Source organism: Falco punctatus (genome assembly GCF_963210335.1).
Source record: "Falco punctatus genome assembly, chromosome: 2".
In the NCBI taxonomy this organism is placed as follows: domain Eukaryota; kingdom Metazoa; phylum Chordata; class Aves; order Falconiformes; family Falconidae; genus Falco; species Falco punctatus.
In genome coordinates, this window is record NC_137581.1 from 23,797,128 (window position 1) to 23,821,678 (window position 24,551).

The window sequence follows — 24,551 nt, forward strand, 5'->3', positions numbered from 1 at the left end:
TCTCCCAATGTTGTAAACCGAAGGAGAGTAGCTATCCTCATTTCCTACTCTTGCTATTAATCCTACTCTTCTGTCCTTGTCAAGATACCTATTTCCACCTTCACCCTGTTGATCTCCCACCTTCCAGGGCCGATGTTCCCCATGCAGCCACCCCTGCCAGGCACCACTGTCTGCACTGGTGGGTGACTCTTGCTGCTTTCCACAGACCTCGTCTTGCCCTCTGAAGAACAGTGGTGCTCACTGGGCTTCGTGCCTCTTTTCTCTGTTTTCTTTCAACTGAGCTCTAGTTGGGGAATTGTTTCTTGCTTTGTGCTTAAGGTTAAGAGGCTGAGCTAGTTCTCCAGGTGTTCCTTATTGAAAATGTCCCAAACCCAAAAGTAGTTAAGTATTTATGTGCCCCTTGTTACTCCTGAAAGCAAAAGGAAAACACTTTCCCTACCATTGTCCCTGTTTGACATTTGCCATAGCAAAATTTACAAAGGAGTTTGGTGTATGGCCCGTTTGTGCATCGTATTTTTAATTCGAAAACCACAAAAAAAACCCAAGGCTTCGTTGCCATGAAGAAGTCATGCTCAAATCTGTAAGAATATAAACTATACCTTATAAAACAAGCTCTGGTTTTATCTCACAGCTCCCATCTCAGGTTGTTTTCACTTGGTCTTTAGTAATAAAATGGCACCATAAACTTGTTTTATGTCCTGCTCTGTAGTAAAGCACAGTGTAGTAGGTGGCAGACACAAGAAATTTATATTCTTAGTCACTTCACTGTGAAAAGTATTAATCACAAATGAGAATAGTAGCCTCAACATGTCGAATTTATAAACAGCAGAGAAAATGGAGATGGACCAAAGTAAAGATACGAAGACAAGTTCAATCTTTACCAGCCCCTCGTGACTGATGGTGCAATTTGCCCATGAATGGTGGAAGGGAGTCAGAGAGGGTCTTAGACTTTCTCTTGTGCTATTCTCACACAAATAGTTGGACTCAGGGCTTGTGGGTGTGCATATGTTCTTTGCAGAAACATTCTGCAAGTGAATGTTGAGATATGGTGCTAGAAGATAGGAAGCTCATTGCATGGCAAATGCTGTGTCTGCAGCTCGCTGCTTGCAAGTCCTGAGGCAGACAGAAGTGGAAGGGTGAATGATGCATCAAAAATAAGCCTGATACTGCAACTGTGACTAGCTGTGGCTTTGGAGAGAGCAGAAAACAAGTCATCCAGTAAGCATCCCTGAAGATTATGAACTCCATATAAAATTATCACTTCACTATTGAAATAGCCAGACCACATATGTATTAAGCAAAATAGAAGATAGCATTAGCTTTTGGACTGTCACTGTATTTAAGCACCACCAAAAAAAATGAGTTTGTTTTCCTGCTTCAGATACTTCAGATTCTGTGGGACATTGACATTTTCTTACAAGCCGTCTGTGAACTTACTCAGAAGGGAAAGTTAATAAGGCAAACATTGTTTTTCCTTTGTGACAAGTGGTTTGCCTTGAGTGTCTGTTTTTCCTGTGTGTCCAGGGGCTGTGACATAGTCCTGCAAACTAAAATGCAACCCCCAACAAACACTAACTCTGCAAAGGGAAAGCAAACAGAAAAATACCTTAATGTCTCAGAGATTTGCTTTTTCTTCCTCTTTCTTCTTACTTCCTTGGTAAATATTTTCTGCATGAAATCCTGTGGTGTGACTGTCACACCATGGGCAAACAAGCTGGGCTGGTCTTTCATGTTACTGCACTCAGCATGGTGCCCACAGCTATTTTGATGAGAGTTGTGGGTGGGCAGCAGGAATGAGCTGAGCTTGGGTGGCTGCTCTGGCTTTCAGATGAAACTGTATCTCCTTGGTACAAGAGGCAGTCGGTGACTGCAGAGCCTGGGCAGCTGACAGACCATCCCAAGCCCCTAACCAGAGAGCTCCAGTGATGGGAGGAATAATAACAGACATCAAGTTGCCTCCCACTGAAAAACTAAGGGAAGAGGAAAGGCTAGCACAAAGTTTCTGAAGGTCATAATCTAAGAGCTCTGGGGCATCATGCTGTCAGTGGGAAGAATTAGTGGCTGCAGAAAAAAGGATAAATGCAGAGGTCAGGACTAATCTGGAGAGCTACAAACACAGAGAGGAGAGGAGAGAGGAGAAGAAGGAGGGCAGACAGCCTGGAACATGCCTGGGTCATAGATAAGCATGAACCAGGTGTTGGTTCAGCCTTGTGGACATAAGGAAAATGATGTGTCCCTGTTGTATCCTGCATTGGCACAGCGTGTTATAGGTTTTGTGCACTAAATGCGCTGCACCTCTCTGGCCCTGGCCGAGTTAGTGCATAGGCAGAGACCCACTCTCCTGTCTGGCATGCCACATCCAGCACAGCCCTGACACATCCTGCCTGCTTCTGGTTCTGCAGAAGCTTGTCTCTTGCCTGTATGAGACCCTCTTGGGAAAGCTGGCCACTGGAAAAACAGTTTCCTAACCTGGGGAAGAAATTGATAGATCAGGGCCTTCCAGGTAACAAGTCAGCTTTGCATAGTCCTACTCAGCTTCTCCTCCAGCCCAGGATGAGGATGCACAGCAAGGTAAAAAGACAGAACACAGAGCTCACAACAGGTAGGATGGGCTACCTATGTAGCTGTTCATGCCTTAATGGCATTTGTCACTGTGCAGATGGCCGGAGAACCAAGATAGTGTGTAAGGCCTTGTTCTGACCTTTTTTAGTGCTGTGCATGTCAGCTCAACCACGTGCACGCAGTCATGCTTGCAGAAGTGGCCGGTTGACATCCAACACAGAAGTACTGTTGTATCATTCTGTGCACAGCCCAGGATGTGTATTGGTGAAATACTGATATAAATGTATTTCTTTCTACCTTTATTTTTTTTCTTAAACAGGTGTGAAAAAAGAAGTACAAAAAGATCAGGATGCTAACAGACCAGTTGTCTCATCCCCTAAGAGATCAGCAGTAACAACCACCAAGCTCCATTCACCAGGTAATTATGAACCAAAAAACACTGCTTTAGGGAAGATTTAAACTTGTTGACTTTGCATCTCTTGTTAACACACTAAACTGAGACCCACTATTAAGTGAAGATTGATTGTGTCCAAGGTTCATTAAGCTGGCTCCGACTACTGCAGGTTTTATCATACCAATGCATAAGCTGAATAGACTTTTGTTTTCTTTGTTACAACCATGAAATCATCTTTCCTTCAAAACAAAGAGTTGTCGCTATTACATGTTTAAGGTCACAGGAACATTTATTTTTAGCATTACAATTACAATATAAAAAGAAAACAGGTAGGTATAGTGAAATAAAAGACACACATACCTGGAATTATAGTATATTGCCTGGAATCTACTCTTTAACTGTTGTGCAGAGGCACTAAATTTCCTGGGCTTTTTCTATGCATGACTGGAAAAGGGATTATCTATAGAAATAACCTTCAGAGTGCTGTTGAGGCATTGTCAACTTACCCCTCAATATGGCGTACAAACACATGGGTTTAGCATTTCTAAATAATACCTTTGTTTATTTACTAAAATGAAGATAACTTATTTCTATTTATGTTTACTATGTGTACATTAACAGATGTATAAGGTACCTAAAGGCTTTTCTAAGGCTGGCCTTTGGCTGATCTAAATGCTTCTGAAATGAGTGGGCATGATCCCAATGATTTCTTTGTGCTTTAAGTTTTTCTTCTATTCTGTTATCTCATTTTTCAGACTCTACTTAAATACTTTAAATGTCATCTCTACAGTTATATGATGCTTGAGTTGTTATTATTGGGGGGGGGGCAGAACCGCATGTTTCTTCATTTGATGGTAAAGTATAAAAAAATGTAGAACAGCTCTTCGGCTCCTATAACATTCGTCAAGAATCTCTTCATGTTTACTAAACTCAAACTTTTCTTCTCCTTCCCATCCAACAAAATCAAGAAAATGGAAGGTTAAATTTAAGCTTCCCAGGTACCAACAGGATTCAGAATTCTCCTCCTCACTAAGCTACTAGGGTAAAAATATGAACTTAACCCTGTCTTCTGAATCATATAATTTTTAGGCTATTTTGCAGCTGGTGAGATCATCAAGAGAGATGCAAAGAAAAATTTGTTGTGGAGAGTGCCAGACCAACAGCTCACCAGCATTTATAATGGTGGGAGTCCAGTTTAAGCACTGGAACTGATTGTGGCAGTGGCAGCATGTTACAGAACAGCTGATTTGCTTCCACTAGAATTGGAAAGCAAAATGAAACATAGGCATATTTGTACTGTGTATTTCTGTTGTCTTAAGGAGGCCTGCATTTCCACAGGTCACTTAATGTTTTTCAAGGCTGAAATTTTTTGTTTATCGAATTCGTAAGTCATCAAATATTTCTTCATTTTCATGAGAGGTTGAGTAACTGCCCTCTCTCCCACTTCAGAGACAGATTTAGGATTTCTTAAGCTTGGTTGCCTGAAATTATGGCAACCTAAAATTGTTTATCACCGTAATGATCAAATACAAAGATAAACTTCATTTTTATCTTTTGAGAGTAGCCTTTAGCATTCTATGAAATAACAACAGCAATAACAAAGCAATAAAGACAAACAATGTTTTCACCTATTTAACAATTTAAAAAAATAATCAAAGCAGCCATTAAACAGGAGAAGTGAGTGTTGCTGGGGCTAAGGGGCAGTAGCACAGCCTTTCCTCCATCAGGATCATAAACTTGTAAGGCATTTACATTTGTGATATTATTCCTATCACATTACTTTGTGGTAGGAGAGCATGCGTCCTCCAGGTAACTCTGCCACAGCTACATGTGGCCATGAAACAGGCTGTAACACTTTGAGTGCTGTATCTAGGTTGTACTCCCTCTGTTCCTGGCCTCCTCACGTGCAGTTCTTTAAAATCAGTGCTGGGTTTTGGCTGTCCTGCAAATTCTTTTTAGCCTTGAATCTGATCTTTAGACTTTTGGTCAGTCCTCCTGCAGACTTGCAAGGGAGTTTTGAGATGCAGAAGCTTGTAGCGATATCAATTTTATCTATTGATGCAATACCATTCCTGAAATATGTGCATAGGAACAGGTGTACATGGATGCAGGTGCTCTCCATCCACTCCATTTTAGGACAGTGCCGTCTGTTTCTGACATTTGTCACTCTACAGATTGCTTGTTATCAGTCCTCTCAAAGTAATTTTCACACTTTCCTTATGAAAATGTCCAAAATTGGACAGTTAAAAGGCAAATAAATTGTATTCCCCATCTAAATCCTCATGGACTATGCTAATTATGAGTATATACTTGTTACGTCTCCTTAGTTCAAACACAGGTAGATAAAAAAGACCTGGGAGTTTTGAAGTGGATCAAAGGGGTTCAGTGATTTCAGCGTACACTAGGTCTCCCTCCTGGTCCCACCATCAGCAGAAAGGACATTCAGGATCAGGGCCAGCATCATTAATACATACCCTGTTTTGTGCAGAGCAACAGAAGAGAGACATGAATGGCAGAATAAGCTTAGTAAGCTGCTTTTCAGACCCAAATGAACTGAGAAATTCAGATTCATCCCTGAGGAGAATAGCACAATTTAATTTACAAGGACAGCTTATAATACTAACAAGGACAACACAGAAATGTGCACTTCAAATGTTCCGGTGAACAGGAAAGCTAGAAAGATATAAGACAAAGCAACCTGATGGGTTTCTGTTTTAATTAAAACTGGACTGATTTCAAGGGCTTCCCTTTACACTTCTCCCTATGCCTTTTGTTGTAACATCACCATGCTGCCTAAAGAACCCAAGATTTTTATACTAGAAAGACAGATACTTGTGGTCATTGCTTTTATGAATTTCTTATTTTGTGATAATACCTACTGCCCAGTTAAGAGCCCCTTTACATGAATGGAAGAATCTGTAAGAAAATATTATTCCTGAACAAAATGGTGTACAGGCTTTAACTGACATGAAAACGGATAGAGGGCAATGACTATGCTGGTTGAACTCTCTTAATGACAGAAAGTCCTCTCTCTCATCCCATATTGTATTATTTAGGTCTTGCAACATCATAAAGTTAGTCTTGACATGTTGGGAAACGTATTCCTCATTATAAATGCAAGTCATGGGCACAAGTTTCAAAGGCTGTTTTGCACGTGTGACTCTATGCAGTTGCAGCACAAGATACTTGGGGTCACGAGGGAGCATCTCTAGAGCTAGTTCCCTGTAAGCTTAGCCTGGAGCCAGAACATAGTGCAGCAAATTGGAAGACATGCTCCCAGTGGCTCTACGCAAGTCAGGGATCTAAAAAAGTAGGAATACACTCCTGGTGTATTGTTCTGGAAAAGCTATACTGGTTCCCTGCCTGATGTAGTAACATTGCCCTGAGGATCCATTTGCACACCCAGGCCACAGTCTTAAAAATCTAAAATATCTAAAGCGCATCTAACAAAATTACCTCTGGGACAATGCTCTACTTCATAAATTGGTTCTAAGTCATATCATTAGATGCTTCTCTGTGGAAGGATTCTTCTGGTTTTTAGGAAAGGGGTAGGTAGTATCCACAGCGGAAAACTGTGCTCTGTTACATTCATTGCTGAGAACTAGTTGGAGACATGGTTTCTGTATTGTTTTGCAGGAACTGTGTACTACAAGACTATAAGACTACAAGATACTATTATTTTTTTTTTTAGATTTTTTCAGATTCTTCCATACCCAACCCTCTCTGCTAGCACAGAAATGTTCATTTTTTTATCTGTATCCAGACCAATGTCCACCATTTCTAGTAACACATGGGAGCAAGGTGTCTGACTGTTTTCTCCCCCTTTCTTTCTAGCTCCTAGGCTAAAAGCTTGATACTAGCAGGAGGAGCTCAAAAAGTGAACCAGAGAATCCTGGACAGTATTCAGGAATGAGCTAAAAAGCAACAGCTGAGGAGAGACTAAGGGTACCAAAAGAATCAGTAAATCAAATGTGTTGCCCTGCTGACCATAAATGTTTGCAGAGGAGAGTTTTCAGGAAGCTAAGAAGATAAAGACAAAACAGCTTGTCCAAACAGTGGCTTGATCAACGTGACACTACCAGAGCACTACCCTTTCTTGCTTCATCCTCCTAACTGAGTATATCCAGAGAAATGAATAGCTGACTCAAGCAGGATATAAAATTAAATTAGGATAAAAGCCTCACTTCCCTGAAGTGGCTTATCATAAGTGAACTTTAATTCTTGAGCCATTCATGTGAATATGACACTGTGTTTGAGCTGATACCCTGAACACAAGCTACACTAGTGGTTTCACATCTTTATACAGGATCAGACTTGCTTCAATCCAACTTGGAGCATGTCAGAGGAGCCAGAGTCATTCTGGACCCATTTCTGCAGGCAAATCATACAGTGCTTCTGGTGTGACCGATGGTGCAGAGAGAGCAGCCACGCAGAGTCAATGCTGTAACAGTCAACATTATGTGGCACCTGGTGGCATTTCTATGCATATCTGTTTTGTGCTGCAACTTTAGAAGTGTTATAAAGGGGAGAGCAAGGGGAACTGGCAAGATAGACTGCAGTATTGCTGATAAAAACAAACAGTGAATCCCAATAGCAAGCAACCCATGCTATGTTTGCATTCAGGGAAAGACAACTTCAGTCCCACATTGTCCTATTTGGAGGCAAAACGAAATCTACAAAGGCAGTCTGGCACCTCTGTCGAGTCACCAAGCTTGGGGTTCAGGTGGCCAAAGAAATTGTGTAGAGTCTAAACATCATCCTACTGTTTTCCACATCCACAACAGGATAAGCTGAATCTCAGTCTGGAAGCGCCCATTTCTCTCACTGCTATTCAAGGGAGTCCAGCATTACACATCAAGATGCAAACCTCTGTTCTTGTAGATGTCTAGAGGGAACCTTTCTCTAACAACCTCATTTCTCAGTAAGACGTTCTTAGGAGAGCTCTCCCCAACTCATAGCAGACCTTCAGGCTCAGAGCCTGAGGTGAGATGACTGTTACAAAGGTTTGAGCTTTGGCCCCTATGGAAACATATTGGACTGTGCTCTCGCTTTTCTTGAAAGTCATTACAGATGTGTGTGAATGCTACAGACCTTTTTTTCTTTTATAGGGATGAGTTCCAAGGGCCTTAGAAACACAGAAAGGTCATGTCCGTACATATAAAGGGACCCTGATGGTCTTTTCTTCTCTGCTTTGTAGGACATCCCAAGCAAAGGCCAGCCACCCCAAAGAATGGATTCTCCCCCAAACCGGGAGAGAGTCGAGATGCTGAAAAGCAATTAATTCAGAGATTGAAGGAAAAGTGTGATGAGCAGTCCCGGCAATTAAGCAATATTCAAGATGAGCTTAAAAGGGCCAGCTGTGGCTTTGATGTCTTTGCTATAACAACACAGCACTTTTTCAGGCAGGTAAGTGCAATGGGTACTTTCTACCATTGGAGAGATACTTTGCCTTTACACCAGCCACTTGCCCAGATTTATTCCACAGTTGTTGACACTTTGTTCTTGGGAGCAAAGCGTGTAATTTCTTTGCAACAATTACTATGATGAGGGAATAATAATTTGATGCCATGTATTTGAAAATCAAAGTTCAGGAACTTGGAAGAGGAAGAATTGTGACTGAAGTATTTGTCATGGAGAGATTTCAGGATGTTTTTAGGAGTAAAGCAGATACACAAACTTAGAAGTACCAGTCCCTGACTGCTACAGCTGGAATGGAAAGTGTAACTGAGGTAGTTGTGAACAAATGCAAAAACAATCCATGCATTTAGTCAACCAAAGGTGTTGGATGAAGGAAGAGATTTGCTTTCTCACATTACTTATCTACTCCTGCTGTTCACCACAGATCAGTCAGTGTCCCTGTTACAGAGGTGCCAGTTCCTGAAAACATTAGAATAACATTATCTCAGCATTTAGGAGGTTACATTCAGCAGGTATAGAGAACATTAAAGAAAATGTTGCCAATTAGAGAAGTTTATTTATTCACTAAACCTGAGACAAAATGAATACATTTTAAGACAACCATGAAGGACTTGTAGGTATCGCTTGTTTCAAAAGCCGTTTACTGATCTGGCTGGGCTCTAATGTCCAGACCTGGTTCACCTCATGCCCATGTATTTTGTACCATCCCGGGTTAAGCTGGTGTTCCAACTACCTTGTAAAACAGGCAGACAGTCACAAGCAGTAGGACCCAAGGTTTGGGGAATATCCTTGATTGCTTGTTTAGCTACTTTTGGAAGAGGCAAGAGTAAACTTTCAGTATTAAATGGGATGAAAAAACCGAACAAAAAACAAAGCACAGATTCAAACAGTCTTTACAAATTCTGGAATACTTTATTCAGTTATTTTTGTATATTAGTGGGAAAGATTACCTTTGAACAAATAACCATAGTTCACACTTTTCCCTAAGTAGGAGCTGATCTTGCTAGGGGGAGCTTCAGTGAACTTAAAAAAAAGGAAATCTTTATTATGTACTAAATATTTTAAATACCTTATTGGGGGGGGTGGGGGGTGTCCCCCTCCATTTTTCTATAGTCTTGACATTTCTGGGCTTGATGGGCATTTGTAAAGCTTTTTTTTTTTTCCCTTTTGGTTGTTTTTTTTTATTATTATTTGAGCTGACTGTGGAGTGTCCTTGATTAAAGCAGAGGGAAACAAAAAGGGGCAGAGCAGTGTATGCTCAGCTTTGTCTATGTGTTGTCCACTGGGGAGAGATATTTCATCTCATGCCTCATTCACAATTTGCTGAAGGAATTCTGGAAGCTTGGGCATACCTCCTTCATCTCCTCTGGATATGTTTTAAATGAGAACAGCTGCTGCAGCTGAGCTTTCAGATGACTCTCATCTAGTTGGTGCGTGTTAGATCTGTCCTGAGAATGCCTACTAAACTGAACACCTCAGGGGACTTTATTTAATAGAGTCCTCTCCACGTCCTGGCTGGGCATAGCTGTGCCTTATGTTTCAAGCTCCTCTGCACCATCAGGCCAGCTGAGGGATTGCAGTAATACTCCTCTGAATGCCTGAGGGTCTTGGAGGTAAAAAATAACAAATATACTTATGGAATTTAAGCACCTTGAGGCTTGGGCAGGATTAGATGTAATTTTTGCCAGATCCACTGCTGGGCTCATTTACCTGTATTCAGCCTGAGTGTCAGTTTCTTTTGGGCTTGCTTGGTCACCCTGGAGTATATATATGTGCACGTCATCATTCAGTGCAGTGCAAGACGCTTGCATCTTGCCGCTCGCTGCTGGGAGCCATGTGATATGGACCTCTCCCAGGCAAAGATACCCCTGGCTTCTCTGGGCGATGAGCTGCACAGTCAGCATGAGCCCAGCAATTATCCATTAGTCACTTAGGTGTGGTACCTACATTAAAGAGTATGATTGCTTAGGCTCCATTTTTAGTGAATGGAGGCAAGTGAGCACTTCCAGAAGACTGTTTTCAGCACCAAAGATCTGAATGTCTGCCTGAGGTACTTGCCTGTACTGTGGCCTTCAGGGAGGCCTAAAGCTGCTACACTTTTAAATCCAATGCTTAAATTGAGAGCCTACATGTGATGGGATGTTCTGGGAGTATTCAAGCAATTGTGTAATTGGGCAGTCTGTTGTCTTGCAACATAGACACAGGCTTCCACGTTTTTGAGTCATTCAAAAATACAATCTGTAGGCATTTTCTGAGATGGCATTAGTGTTTGAAAGCTTGAGCAAAATTGCATTGGCTGGCTTTGCATGAAAAAAGGGCAGCATGAAAAAAGAAACTTTCCCCATTACAAAAATAATACTTAATGTTTGTTTCTGGGAAGCCTGCAGGCAGAATGGTTGAGGTCTGAGTAGAACTGCAGTTTGGCAAGGGAATAATACTCATTCAGGAAAAAGGTGGGGACTTATTCCAGAGAAGTTTGAGGTTGAGTTGTCCAACTGGCAGTTCTGCTCAGCTTAGCAGAGGACCCAATCCTACTTTGCTGCTGGGGAGCCTCTTTGGGCTGATAACCACGCATAGCCTGATTTTAGTATGTGTCTCTCTGTCCTTACACCACATCAAAATAATGCCTAAAACATAGATTTTTATCTGAATTGGAGTTGAATTCTGTTGGAAAATGTGCTCCCAGGCAGTGAGGACTGGGCTGAGTCTTAAAAGTGACCCAAGGACCAGTGTTTTGCACACAGGTAGGAATCTCCCTGTGCCCGTGGCTTTCGTCTTGTTCACACGGTTTCTGTTCTCTCTCCAAAGCTGGGAAAAGCACCAATGCAAGTGGTCCAACAGATGTGTTTAGCTGAAGAAAGAGCGTGTCAATATGTAGTAAACAGTGTTGGCCCACACCCACGGTTTCTTTGAGTGCTTTCTAATTTTAAGCACTTGCTGTGGCAACCTTAAGGTTGCATGACCATTTTCTTTGGGTTTTTTTGGATTTGTTTAATTGCTGTTCCAGACCACTGCTGAATGTTATCCTGGAATCGTGTCTTTTTCTCAGTTGAAAATGCTCTTAATAGTCAAGATTCGTTTAATAGGCGTCAAGGAGTTCACAACATGTAGTGGTACTTAACACAGACCCATTAAATGCCAGCTAAACCAATTTTCTATCTTGGTGAAAAGCCTAGGAAATCAAAGCAAGTGATGACTGAGGCAGTGGACAAAAAAAAATTAAAGCAGTGGTTCTGACTTACACATTTAGATAATTATGAAAGGTAATGATTGCAGCGCATGTGGGCAGCATGGCTTTTAATTATTATTTAATTAGCAGATGGATTATTTGAGACCCTCAGATATGCACACATGACTCCTATTGAATTTGGGAACCACTTTAGACTTATTCTGAAAAGGAGCAGATTGAGTTTGTCCCTAATGTTGGATGTTCAGCGTGTCAATACAACCCTTGTGCTGTGACGTGTACTCCAAACTGAACAACTGACTGGTGGGAGCTGGAGTGATACCGTGAAGATGATACTATGAAGACTTTTTAGAACAAATATCACGAACGGCTCCCCCTGACCTGGGTCACTCCTGAGCAGCTCTGGCTTGTTAGCCCGATAATAATGACAGTCCTGGCCCGGTTTCACCCCTGTTCAGCAAAGTGGCCAGCAGCAGTCCCTCTTGGAAATGGTAACGGTGCCATCTAAAGGAGAGCAGCCCGAACTGACAGACCCTGCAGGGTAAATCCTTCTGGACACAAATAGGGAGAAAAAGAATCCACGTTCCTATCTCCAGTACACTCAGAGCACAAATGTTTGTGCTGAGGGCTTTGGTGGGCAAACTGCACCAAGGCCCTGGAAACGGGACTAATAATGCCTTTCTGCCCCTCCAGCATGCCCAAACGGCAGGACTGTTAATAAGTTCTGCCTCTGAAATTTCAAATGAGGACTCCAAAGCCACAGGGCACGTGAGGGGTAGGGATCCTTTCTGAGCTGCAGACCCCAAGCGTGGGAGGAGGCAAGGGAAAGGGTTATGCTGTGGTAGTCTGTCCCGTACTCTGCTTGGGCATAGAGGGGTTTCCAGACTTGCAGCACAGCCTTGTGCTGCAGTTTTCATCACAGGAAAAACTGCACTGGACAGGTCCTAGCGTGTGGGTGCAACCAGATAGCTGGGAATGGGGCAGCCACACAGATGTCCTGAACAAGAGTTGGGTCAGCACCCTAGTACCTGACAGCATCCCAAGAGTTTGTATCTACTGACACTGGGAAAGACGCATCACCAGTAACCAGTGTGTGTGTTTGTCTCTACACCTGAGTGTGAGTTACTTTTGGGTGGGTATACAATACACATCTTCCAGACAATTAAACACCTATAGCAGTGTGCTGGAAAATCTGGGATGGGCAAGAAGAACCTTTACCCCCATTCAAATAACTGAGATATGTGTCTGCTTTTTGTGTATTCTTCAAAGCAACGTTTCTGGTCTGTGAAGTGTCATGTTACTACCTTGTCCAAATACTAATGACTTCTTGTGTTAGAGGCAGAATTGGTTGCACTAGTTACAAGTCACTTGGCACCTCCCACCGTTGGCTCGGAAACAGTAATTTGGGCTAACATTTCAAGTGCTCATCTCAGACCGAGCTGAAAATGGTTTATTTCCACAGCTGTCTCTGAGAATTAGTTTAGGAGAAATGTATCTATTGTTTGTGCCTGGTGGTGGCACAGTGGTAAGAAGCCACCACTCATCAGAAAGGCTGACCTTCCTGGCTTTCACGGGTACTACTTTCCCAACATTTGCAAAATATATTAGAATTTGGCCCAAGAATAGCTCTTAGAAAAATGCCACTCCTCCGTTGTCATTATTACAGCTTGGCTAGATTTCCTGTATTGAGCAAGTTCAGTCTTTTCTTTGCTCCTCCTGGAGACCACAGCAGTCAGAACAACTCAACCTTTTCATTCTGTATCCTGGAAAAAATCCATTTTGGACTCATCAGACCCTGACAGTTTAGGGATATGAATCAAAAACATTTTATTGCGAGACAAACAAAACATTGTTTACTTGAGAGAAAAAAATTAGAAAGAAACTTTGTCATCATTTAAGGCTTTCTAAACTGCTTTTTAAGTAGAAATGCACAAGATTTGGTACTGGGGGCAACCAGTTACAGTAAAACAGTGCAGTAAGAATTGGGAGGTGCTTCTTTACTTGCAAGCATTACAGTGAAGGCTCTATAATGCAGCTGCTGTGGGATTCATGGGACACTTATTCACGGTCAGTCTGCCCAAGGAATGGATCAGGGTTTGTAAACTGAAGGAAGTTGCCTTCTGTGGGTCCCCTGCTTACTTGCTACGGATGCTAAATGACAGGCAGTGAGAAGATAAGGTGCTGTAGGAATAGAAACCTTAAAGCAGTTGAATATCTTTCCCCTCATCATCATCTGGGTAACTGCATTTTACCAAAGGATGCTACACAGGGCCTATAGGAAGATAATTTCATCCAGTCTCACCACTTCTGTGCCAGGGTGTGTCCCTCATTTTCCACTGGCGCAGCACCTCTTGGTGCTCAGCGCTCTGCTGCTGTGGCTTCAGAGCCAGATACTCACTGCACTGTGCACTTCGGGTCTGCCAGCAAAACCCATGTCTCTTCTAGCACAGGATCTAAGGAATGTTTTTAATTTCCCTGTGACTCAATGCCTATCTGTTAGACAGGGATGCCAGGGAACTGCCATCACATTAGGAGGCCACAGAGGAAAAAAATTATTATTTCTGATGCACTGCAATATTGGGGTTGAGATGACAAAAGAACAGCCTGTGAGGAAAATCAGCACTGCTGTCAGTGCAGAGGATAGCATGGGTAATAAATAAGGCCTTGGGCTATATAATGAATGAAAAAGATAAACAAATTCAGGAATGAGTACTGATACGCGTATTCACTGGGCAAAGTGGGAGTGCTGTGCACTACCTTGTGCTGTAGCTGTGTGATGGATCTGCCCCACGGAGCAGACATCCATCCACCTGGGTACTGCACCGCTTCACTGTGCTGCTGCTGGGTTGTGGATGCAACCGCACACCCATCGAAGGGGCATGGGGGTGTGAACTGGCTGAAGCAGAGATGATGATGCGGATATTGGGTATTGCAAGAAAACAGAAGGAAATTCCCCACTGAGGGCTCCTGAGGTGGGCAGTGTGTGAGGTGGGAGTAGGACCAGGCAGTGAAGTATCCCACTCTGTATATTTCAGCTGTGTGCTCCTGGGTTGCCCAGGTCCCATGGTAGGATTTTGCTCTGTGATGTGGACTCACTTGCACAAACTACTTCCTCACTGCAAATGGGCCAATTAAATAACCTCTGCCTCTGAGATGCACCCCCTTCCCAGGTCTGGCTGGGTATCCCTGCTCCAGGCTTGTGCCTCATGAGTTAGAGAGAAGAATCAGGAAAGCAATAAAAAGAGGAGGCAGAAACTTGCTGGGCCGACCCTGTCTCTGATAACGGTGGTTTTCTCAGACCCTGTTCTGCAGGGCAAGGAGTGGGAGCAAGCCACTCACCCCAGCCACCCCCACCCACCCCACCACCCCACATTGGGAAGCAGGCAGTGAGCAGCAGGAGTAAAGGCATTTGGAAGGGCAGGAAAAGAGCAGCAGCAAACACCTCTCCTTGCTTGAAATCCTGAGGCTGGAGAGCAGGCACGAAAACTCTGCAGAAGGGTTTTCGGAGGAAACATTACAGGTTGATATTTGAGCATATTGAGGTGGGAGCATAGCTGGGGAAATGGTAGGTAAAGAACTAATTGCTTAGTAAAAAGGCTGCTTATTCCCTCTGTGTCAAGAAGAGATGCTGCAAACATCCTAATTGTACATGTTTTCAGTTGAGTATGATTACAGGTAGGACAAGTAAAAAAATACGTATGTATACACGCGCACACACACATGTATATACATAAATGGCGTTAACCATGGGCTAACTATCTTCATCCGGCAATTGGCCACTTGGGACTGCACAGTGGAAAAGTAGTAAAAAGGAGTGTTTGGGGGACTCCACTTGTGAGATGTTAGTAGATATTTTTTATTCTCTCCCCATAGTTTCTGTTTCCTTTGCAGTGTCAGAGGACAAGCCCTCTCTGAATCTGTTTATGCCAGTGGAGCAGGTGCTGCCTGGCTTTGTCTGGCATGGCTGGCTGTGGCACACCACTGCCAGCACTTTGGGGATGGGTTCATGGTAATGCCAGACTAATTCTCATGAAAATAACCCAATAGCTCTGAAGGCAGGGGGAGACAGGGAGACAAGTGAGCAGGAACCTGTGAACAGCAGCACAGGCAGCGTGCACCAAGCTGCAGCTGAAACGGGGCTGTTTCACAGAGCCACTGCTAAAGGTGGTGCTGGGCCAAGGAAGAAAGCTGTCCAGTGGTCCTGCCTGATCTCCTCTTTTGGAACAATAACTCATGCTAGGCAGCTCTAGAGACTGTCACTGGTTTTGATTTCTGCACCTGGTTGCACCTGCAGTGTTTTACTTTACAGGTCATGATACCGTCCAATACACAGCACTGTCCTCCGGCATCTCGTACTCAGAAGGGTCCATTTAGGTAAGACACGAAATGCTGCTATCACATCACTACATAGAGGGTTTTACTAGTCAATACACGTGTCCTGGGGCAGCGTCAGCTGGGGGCAGACCAGAAGGGTCTCTTGCCAGCTTTGCAGCCAGACTGGCAGCAAACATTAGATTTTTGCAGATACCCTACACTACCCCCATACAGCATGGCCTGCTCTGCTTCAGTCCCTGCAAGAGAGGAGGAAGAAAGTGCAGGGAACCCTGGCTTCTCTCCCTTTCCTCTGGCATTCTCACAGACACTGCTGTGACAAATAGTGCAAATTTTGGATTTGGGGGGTAGAAGGACATGCTTCCATGGGAGGTGCTGGGGTAGTTACATGGCCTTGTTTTGAAACACACACACACACATGCGCCAAGTTATAGTATGTTTGTAACTCTTGGTTTGAGAAGAGTTTTGTTAGTTACACATTAATATTTCAAATTTCAGGATAAAAAAGAAATAGCTCCAGGCATTGTAATGCTCCTCTTGAAGAGGTTTTAAATGTCCATTAAAAATTAAAGATCTCTTTATTTATATGTTGTCCTTGAAGGGAAATACATTTAGGCTGTGTGCCAAGCATCAAGTGAAGGTGAGTTTATTTTCTCTTTTGTTTATATTACTGATCTCCATGTAAGCAACTGACTTTGACAGCCTTGATTTTATACTGCATTCAAAGGAAAAAAGCAGAAGGGTCCGAAGTGGCTCCTGTGATGATGGCAACCAGGCAGGGTATTTGGCTTCTGGTGGGCTTGAGGGATTTGGCAATGCTTTGGAAGTTGTGTGAAAAGTGGTGATGTCTGTTTCAGGTTTCAGTGGTGTTGTGGCCTTTGCTCATGCAGGGGACACAGCAAAACCTGAATCTCAGTGTGTTCATGCCATTCCTTAAGTTCAGCAAAGGAGTCAGTGGGAATGTGTCCCTCTTCTAAATCGCATGCATTTTAAATACCTCTTTCAAAGTTAGGCAAGATTTCATTTTCTAAGAATCAGAATTGCTTTTCCACTTTAAACTGGAAGATCTGGTTTTAGTTAAATTCTTTGCAAGAAGCGATGGTCATGCCATTCTCAGGTTACATGGACACCATGAGTTGCTGAGTAACTTCACTTTCTAACCTCTTGTTAGGTTTGGCCTTTTTTCTGCAACAAGGAGCTTGGGAACTCTATTATATGTTCTCTCCAGCCAGAGGGCAATATGAGGGTCTCTATCCTGCTTGGTCTTGGCACTACAGCCACTCAGTTCTGGCCCCGTCGGTTGTCCAAGGGTGCTTGTGCTTAATGGGGTTATGTTTCAGGGGAAAACCCTGAAAGCATCACATTGACCATCCAAGGAAATCCAGTATGGATCTCGGTAGGGTTTGTTGAGCCATAGCTTCAATCTTTCAATACCTGAATTTTCTGAAGGATATATTTTGGATTCAGGGTGCCTGCATTTTTCCATGAAACTTTGTTTCATCAGAAGAAACTCCAACTGTGAATAACAGGAGAGGTTTAGATTGGATATTAGGAAAAATGTATTCACCAAAAGGGTTGTCAAGGACTAGAACCAGCTGCCCAGGGAAGCTGTGGAGTCACCATCCCTGGAGGCATTTAAAAGACGTGGAGATGTGGTGCTTCGGGACATGGTTTAATGGTGGACTTACCAGTGCCGGGTTAATGGTTGGACTCGATGATCTTAAAGGTCTTTTCCAACCTAGACAATTCTATATTTCTGTCAGACAGGTCCAACACCAGCAAGGTAGCTACAGAATTTAAACAGAGTCCACAGACACGTTAAGCAGTGCAGTACAGCAGCTACTGCTGGACACATACTGCAAAGGCAACTTCCTCACATCAATCTCCCTTTATTTTTTTTTTTTCTCTTTGATTGGTTCATTGGTTGCCCTCCACAGATACTCTACCAAGATTTCTAGTAAGAATGTAACAGAACAAAGACTTTGCAATTTATTGTAGATCAATAGGTGCAAGATTCATACATGAAAGCGTTAATCACACCAGAGACTGAAGAATTTTTCTGCTTCCATGAAAGAACAGAAATATCTCACAAGTGAAATTTTATTGATACCTTTCAGGGGATTTGGTGAGGCTGGACAGTTTTCACTAAAAGGGAGCAAATAAAGAATCTGTAACTTTTGTTAGCAACAGGGTGGACAAGCCCTGGTGTGTCCAGGTAGGAGGGATCCCATCCTTTCTTTGGGACTCAAAAAGCTGAGCCTCCCTTCAGAGAGAAACCTCACTGCAGCTCTTGTTTTACGCACATATTCAGAAGATTTCACTGTCATTCAGTATGATGGGACCAGATCTGTCTGCTATAGAATGGGACACCGTGCTTCAATTCACAGATAATCTTCAGAAGTAGTTTCAAGACCAAATTTTTGAACAAAAATCTCAGGGAGGTCACAACCTAGAGAGAGAGAGCAAATGCCAAGTTACCTCCCCCAGAAGAAGCAGCGACCACCGAGTTACATGACACATATTTATATGCTGGTGGTTACTTTCCATAACTTGTCCCTCTGGCAAATCCATGGCCCTCTCTCCCATGTGGCCAACCTCAGGCATCACCTGATAGCTCATTCTGTTGCTGCAGCCTCACCTGGAGATGCCTGTTGTAGTATCCCAGTGGCTTTCCTGCCCTCGGATACACACCTGTGGTCTCCCCTACCTTCTCCCTGCCTGTATTTTTAGACCACTGGCACTAATACTTTTGTTTGGTGGTTTTACATTACCCCCAGGGCAAAGTGGCACAGCTTCATTAATATAGACGTGTCCAGTAATGACGTATATAGGCATCATAATAATATTGGCAATAATGATCAGTGCAGTAGAAATTAAGTTTATTTAAGGGATCTTACTGCTTTTACAGCGTAGTAAAATGAATGATTTATTATCCTTAACAAAGGTTGGCCAATGCTAAATGTCCATCAAACCAGCTACATGCCAGCTTTTTAATTGCAGAAATAGTAGGCTTGGTGTATAATTGCCTTGATTTGGTTTTAGCTAGCACCAATCATAAAAGCTAACCTTACTTGAAAAAAAACCCCAATGTTTATCTATTTATTTGCCAGTGCAATGAAATCCATTTAAGTAACATTAGTTTGTTGTGTTTAATTACACAGAACAAGGAACAAAAAGATATTGTCTAGATTGAACTGGGTATGTTAAAAACAGAAAGCACTTGGCTGACTTAAGGTATTCCTTTTAGTTAATATTTAAGCTCTATGTAAAAATCTCATTAGAATTTTGTACATTAACATTTTTATTATTCCACAGTTATCCCAACAGAGTGCTAGACATTTTGCAGACGGTATGAAGATGATGTTCCAGTCCTGGAGCGCGTAGCATCTAAATAGGCAATAGCCTGATTAAAATTGGAGAGTCAAGTCACTGAGACTTGGAGATTAGCATATCTCTAGTTTATTCAGGAGTTTATATTGGGAGGTTAGTCACATGTTTGTGTACAGGGATACATACACCCGCATGCCCACAAGCATACATTCTGTTCTGCTGCCTCATCCTCTGGGAAGATAAGTGTTTTCAGTAAACATACAGGGAGACAGGGCTGGAGCATCGCAGGGCCTGGAGTTACTGACAGGGTCACAGTGACGGGCACCACTGGAGAAGGACAAGACAGTGTGGTGTCCTTGCCAATGTGTCAGCTAAGTGCAATAGGGAGGGCAGGCAAGAAGTCACATACATTGAGACGTGCAGAGACAGCAACGGTTGTGTGCACAGCTCTGTATGAGCTGTAGAAGAGAGCCCAGTGAGTAGTTTCGCTTCTGCAAACAGGTATATTCCACCTGTTCGTGTTCATTTACACCAAAAGGGTGTGATAAGTATTTTGCATCCCACACAAGTTCACCCTACCTACCCTTGGCAGTGTTTCCTGTGGTGCAGCACATGAGTCTGGGCTGCTGCAGAAATGAGCAACAATATGTGTCCTCGGCAGCACCGCTGGGCTGATAGCAGCCTCCAAGGCACACAGGCTGCACAGCTATTCTTATTATCTCACTCTGATTTCATCTGTAGGGAAAAAATAAGCTACATTTCTTCCATTTTTTGTGGGGTTTTTTTTGTTTGGTTTTGGGGTTTTTTTTGCTTAGTACACTGAGAAAAGGGACCTTGGTATATATAGTCTAGAGAATTCTGTTTGGAGACACATAAAAAGGATGTTGTGCAACTCTATATATTGAATGCTACTGCCAAAGTAAGGACGTTGAAGTAAAACTGAAATGGAATACATTTATCACAAATATAAACATCAGTATCTTGTCCATTAGGCTAACAGGAGATGATCACTAAGTGTTGTAAAGGAAAGCTAAGATCCTTTCTTGACATATATATGTATATAGGTAGGCTGAATAGAAACACAGAATTGTTTAGGTTGGAAAAGACTTTTAAAATCATCAAGTCCAACCATTAACCTAACACTGCCAAGTCCACAACTAAACCATGTCCCTGAGCACCACATCTCCACATCTTTTAAATGCCTCCAGGGATGGTGACTCAACAGCTTCCCTGGGCAGCTGGTTCCAGCCCTTGACAATCCTTTCAGTGAAGAAATTTTTCCTCATATCCAATCTAAACCTCCCCTGGAGCAACTTAAGGCCATTTCCTCTTGTCCTATCCCTTGTTACTTGGGAGAGGTAACCAATGCCTACCTTGCTACACAGGTAGTTGTAAGGAGCGATAAGGTCTCCTCTCAGCCTCCTTGTCTCCAGGCTAAACAATGTTCCCTCAGCTGCTCCTCATAAGACTTGTTCTCTACACCCTTCATTGCCCAGAAGTCTGAGAAATCTTTAATGTGACATGAGTAAAACTTAGTCCTTAACGAAGTGTTTCTTACCTTTGAGCTAGAGATGAACAGATGTTAGAAAGCAAACCGGAGGTCTTTGCTCTGCAATGGACCTCCTGTGCCAGTCAGAGCAAGGGGCTCAGTGTGGGGTTCAGTCCAGCAGCCGTGGGCACGGTACAGGTGTCAGGTGAAGAGGGTCTGGCCTGTCACAGAGTACCCATGTTTGGTCTACAATGGACAGACCCAGAGGGATGCTTCCCCTCAGGAGACATACGGGGAGTGTCTACTCACAGATCATACAAGAAGCCCTGGCACCTCCAGTGTGCTGACTGGAGAGCACTGGGGTTCACCACCACTTACCAGAGAGGTGCCTGAACTTGGCCTTTTCCTGGGGCTGTGCTTGAGATGACTTCATGTATCTGAGGTCTAGTGCCCCAGGCGCTTGACTGTGTGCTGCAGGAGGCCCCTTTTGGTCTCACGACTCTTCTTTCCATGCAGGAACTCAACTTCCCCAAGAGCAGAGAAAACTATTTTTTTCCTTAACCTGGAGTACTGCATCACCTGGCACATGGGACATTCTTCCTGTACCTGGCATAATCGTCTTGCTCAGGCCAAGCCTTAGCTCAGGGTATTGGACTGACCACAAGCCTCTTAAATATTTAGATAGTGATCCCTCCAGCAGCTGAAGTTGGCTGTATTTCTGTACATGGCTGTGGAGCTTCTTGAAAAAATATGTGTAATGTTGAGCTGCCTCCTTTAAGCTGCCCCACATTTAACTCCAGGCAGGAGATAAGCACCAAGACAGGACTTCAGGCAGGAGGCAAAGACCCCAACCCTCTGGAGAGGCGCTCTGACCATGCTGCAGCAACAACAACCCACAGGTAACTTGCAGGCTGGGGAAAGAGATACCTGATAGTTCTGTCCTGGAAAGCGGGAGGGAAATGTTCAGGAGGGACTGGCTGTTGTCCATTGCTCTCTGCATTTCCAGTGGGATCCGTGTTGCAAATGAAAAAGATTTCAGGGTTTCTTTCTGCTCTGACTGTAAAGAAACAGAGATCACCTCTAGATGTGGCACAAGCTTCCAGATCTTTGGCCTGACTTTTTTCTTTCACCTTTTGGTAACTGGTATTTTTAAAAACAAACACATTGCAAAGAAGCATAACATACCGAAAGCACTGGCTAAATAATTACAAGTATTAATTTAGAAATAAGCATAGAACAGTTGAGTATGTGCCATATACTTGTGTGAGTGCCATGCATATGACTATAATGTTTGAACTTCTTTCCCATAGTCTTGGAATATCTTCTGTTGCACATAAAACAGCATTTCACCTACCTTTACTTAAAATGAAGTACCAGAAGTTACTGAGTTTTAGGTGCATTAAAAAAAAAAATAAATCTGTCTTCTCTCCTTTGCCCCAAAGACATTTTTAAATGTCATTTGCAGAAAGACTTCAGAAGATTATTTACTGTGTTCCCTCACCACTGCATGTTCCTAAGCTAGAAAGTTCTGCTGATATAACTGTCTCTCCAAAATTACTGCAGCAGTTCCCAGGGGGTGACAGTGTAAATATCATAAGTCTTCTTGTGTAGATCCATCAGCAGATGCATTCTGAGCTGATGCACAGAAGAGATGCATCAATATAGTGAAACTTTCCCTGTTGTTGAAAATTACTGGCAAATGTAAAGTTGCTCCAGTGCAAAACAAGGCTGGAAAATACAGATAGCCTACGACCACAATTCCCACCTTTAAGCCTTTCAAGACTGTGTGCCACATCTGCAAAAACCTCTCGTATACACATGCTGACAGAAAAGGAGCACTTTCTTTGTTAGTGAAGTTCTGAATTGATCTTCAATTTTGCAGATGTAATTTCATACCTCCATTGTATTCCATGTGGATTGTGGTTACAGATTTTAGCAACTAGGTAGCTGTATATTTGATTTGTGGACTGTGAGCTGCGTACATTTTTAAGCATATAAAACCAACCTGCTCACATTCGCACTGATTCATTTTCAATGAGTGATAGATGCAGCAAAGCCAGGCTTAAACCCGCTCTGGCTTGAGCTGTCTTTCAGTACAATCCTGACTTGCCTCTGTGCCTTGAACCCTTCCCTGCAGCCATCCCGTAACTGGCTGACACTAACCACATAGACAGCCTGGCTCCAAGAGGGTATTTGGACCAGATTTGGATCATGAAGTGAGCTGAGCCCATTCAAACAGAGTATGTTGTAATGCAACTGGATGTTAATGAATAAATCTAAATGCAGAATACAGGTCATGCCTACAAAACTGTGGTGAGGGCATCAGCTGGCAAGGAGTAACTCCAGGAGTAATTAGTGTTTCTGGTGTCAGAGCAAATCAATGTGAGCTCCTGCTGTGAATACATGTTACGAAAAACTGTCAAGATACTTGGGTGAATAAGCAGAGATGCATCAAGTAGAAGTAAGAGGGTGGTAACACGTGCACATTCAGCACTGGGGAGACTGATGATAGAATATGACATTAGCATTAGTGCCCAGACTTCTTCAGGAAACAATGAAAGTGGGGAGGAAACCGATAAGAGCAATAGGCAACTGTAAGGACTGGAAAAATCCTTTGCTGTGAGAGACTAATAACTGATATTTGTGAAAAAGGACAAAGTGGCTTGAGTCCAGAGCAGAAGAATCACCATAAGCAGGTACTGCTGTGTACCAGAAGGCTCTTTCCTCCAGCAGAGGAAAGTTTAGCAGAGACCACTGGCTGGAAGCAGAAGCTTTGCACCTTCAACATGCAAAGGAAGCACAGACTTCTAGCAGGAGAGATGATCGGTTATTAGAACAAACCGCTGTGAGAAAAGGAAGCAGTTCCACATCTTCACATCTGCAGTTCACCACCGGCTGCCTTTTCAGAGGGAATGCTTTCATCAAATACAGTTACAGAACAGTAACAGCATAAAATATAATGTCCGGTGATAAAAAAGTAATGTTATTTGATTGAATCATCCCTTTGTCCTTAAATTCTACAAAGATCTGTTGGCAACAAGAATATCTGGACGTGTAACATTTAGTGGTGCAATAGGTGTTAGAGGGGAGACACCTATTTTAAAGTCAGAAGCCTTCAGATAGATTTTAACATGAAATATCCATGCAGAACAGCTTTTAATCATACTGTCTAATGCAGGTCTTGCACCTTCTTCTGAAGTTTCTGCCAATAAGCACTGCTAGATGCAGGATCTTGATTAGATGGTCCATTACTCATAGACATATCCACATGGTAATTATTGTGTTCCAATGACTCTGACATTTATTTTTGCTATCCTTTCAGGTGGAAAGTATATCCACTTCATATTCTTTCTGTGTTCTCATAGCCACCCAAAGGCATGTAGCTACACTTTTGAATCAGATGCCCAAAACACAGCCCATCTCTCATCTACCTCCCCTTCAGGTCTGAGCTGTCCGGTTCCAGAAATAAACTCTTAAGAGTTTTATTTCAGCTGTAGTCTCCTGGAATTCCCTCTTGTTGCCGTCACCCGAGATCTAATTCAAATGCTGCTTCCTGCAATCACTTCTCACACATTAAATAAATAATTTCAGAAGGTTATAGTTTTAATATAATTATTTGAGAACTATTTATTATGATGTCTTCTTAAAGCCAGCTCTAACTACACAAATGCTGAAGATAGAGAAATCAGTATAATGGATGCATTTTTAAATGAGTTCTAAAAATCATCTGAGTTAGGTTTTCTTTGTATAAAAATGACCCCAGACCACAACTGATAGATTCGATACTCATTAATATGAGTATGTGCTATTCCTGTCAGCAGAGCACTGGGAATCTTCTT

The 24,551-nt window shown here is 42.8% G+C and overlaps 1 protein-coding gene across 1 annotated transcript in view; it reads left to right on the forward strand.

The window, feature by feature from the left end:
• MTUS2 (microtubule associated scaffold protein 2) overlaps positions 1-24,551 on the forward strand; it is a 323,407-nt gene that overhangs the window by 248,142 nt on the left and 50,714 nt on the right. The window contains exons 8-9 of the mRNA XM_080376378.1: positions 2,882-2,980; positions 8,154-8,362. Of these exons, the coding sequence (XP_080232504.1) occupies positions 2,882-2,980; positions 8,154-8,362 (308 nt within the window). The remainder of the gene's footprint in view (positions 1-2,881; positions 2,981-8,153; positions 8,363-24,551) is intronic.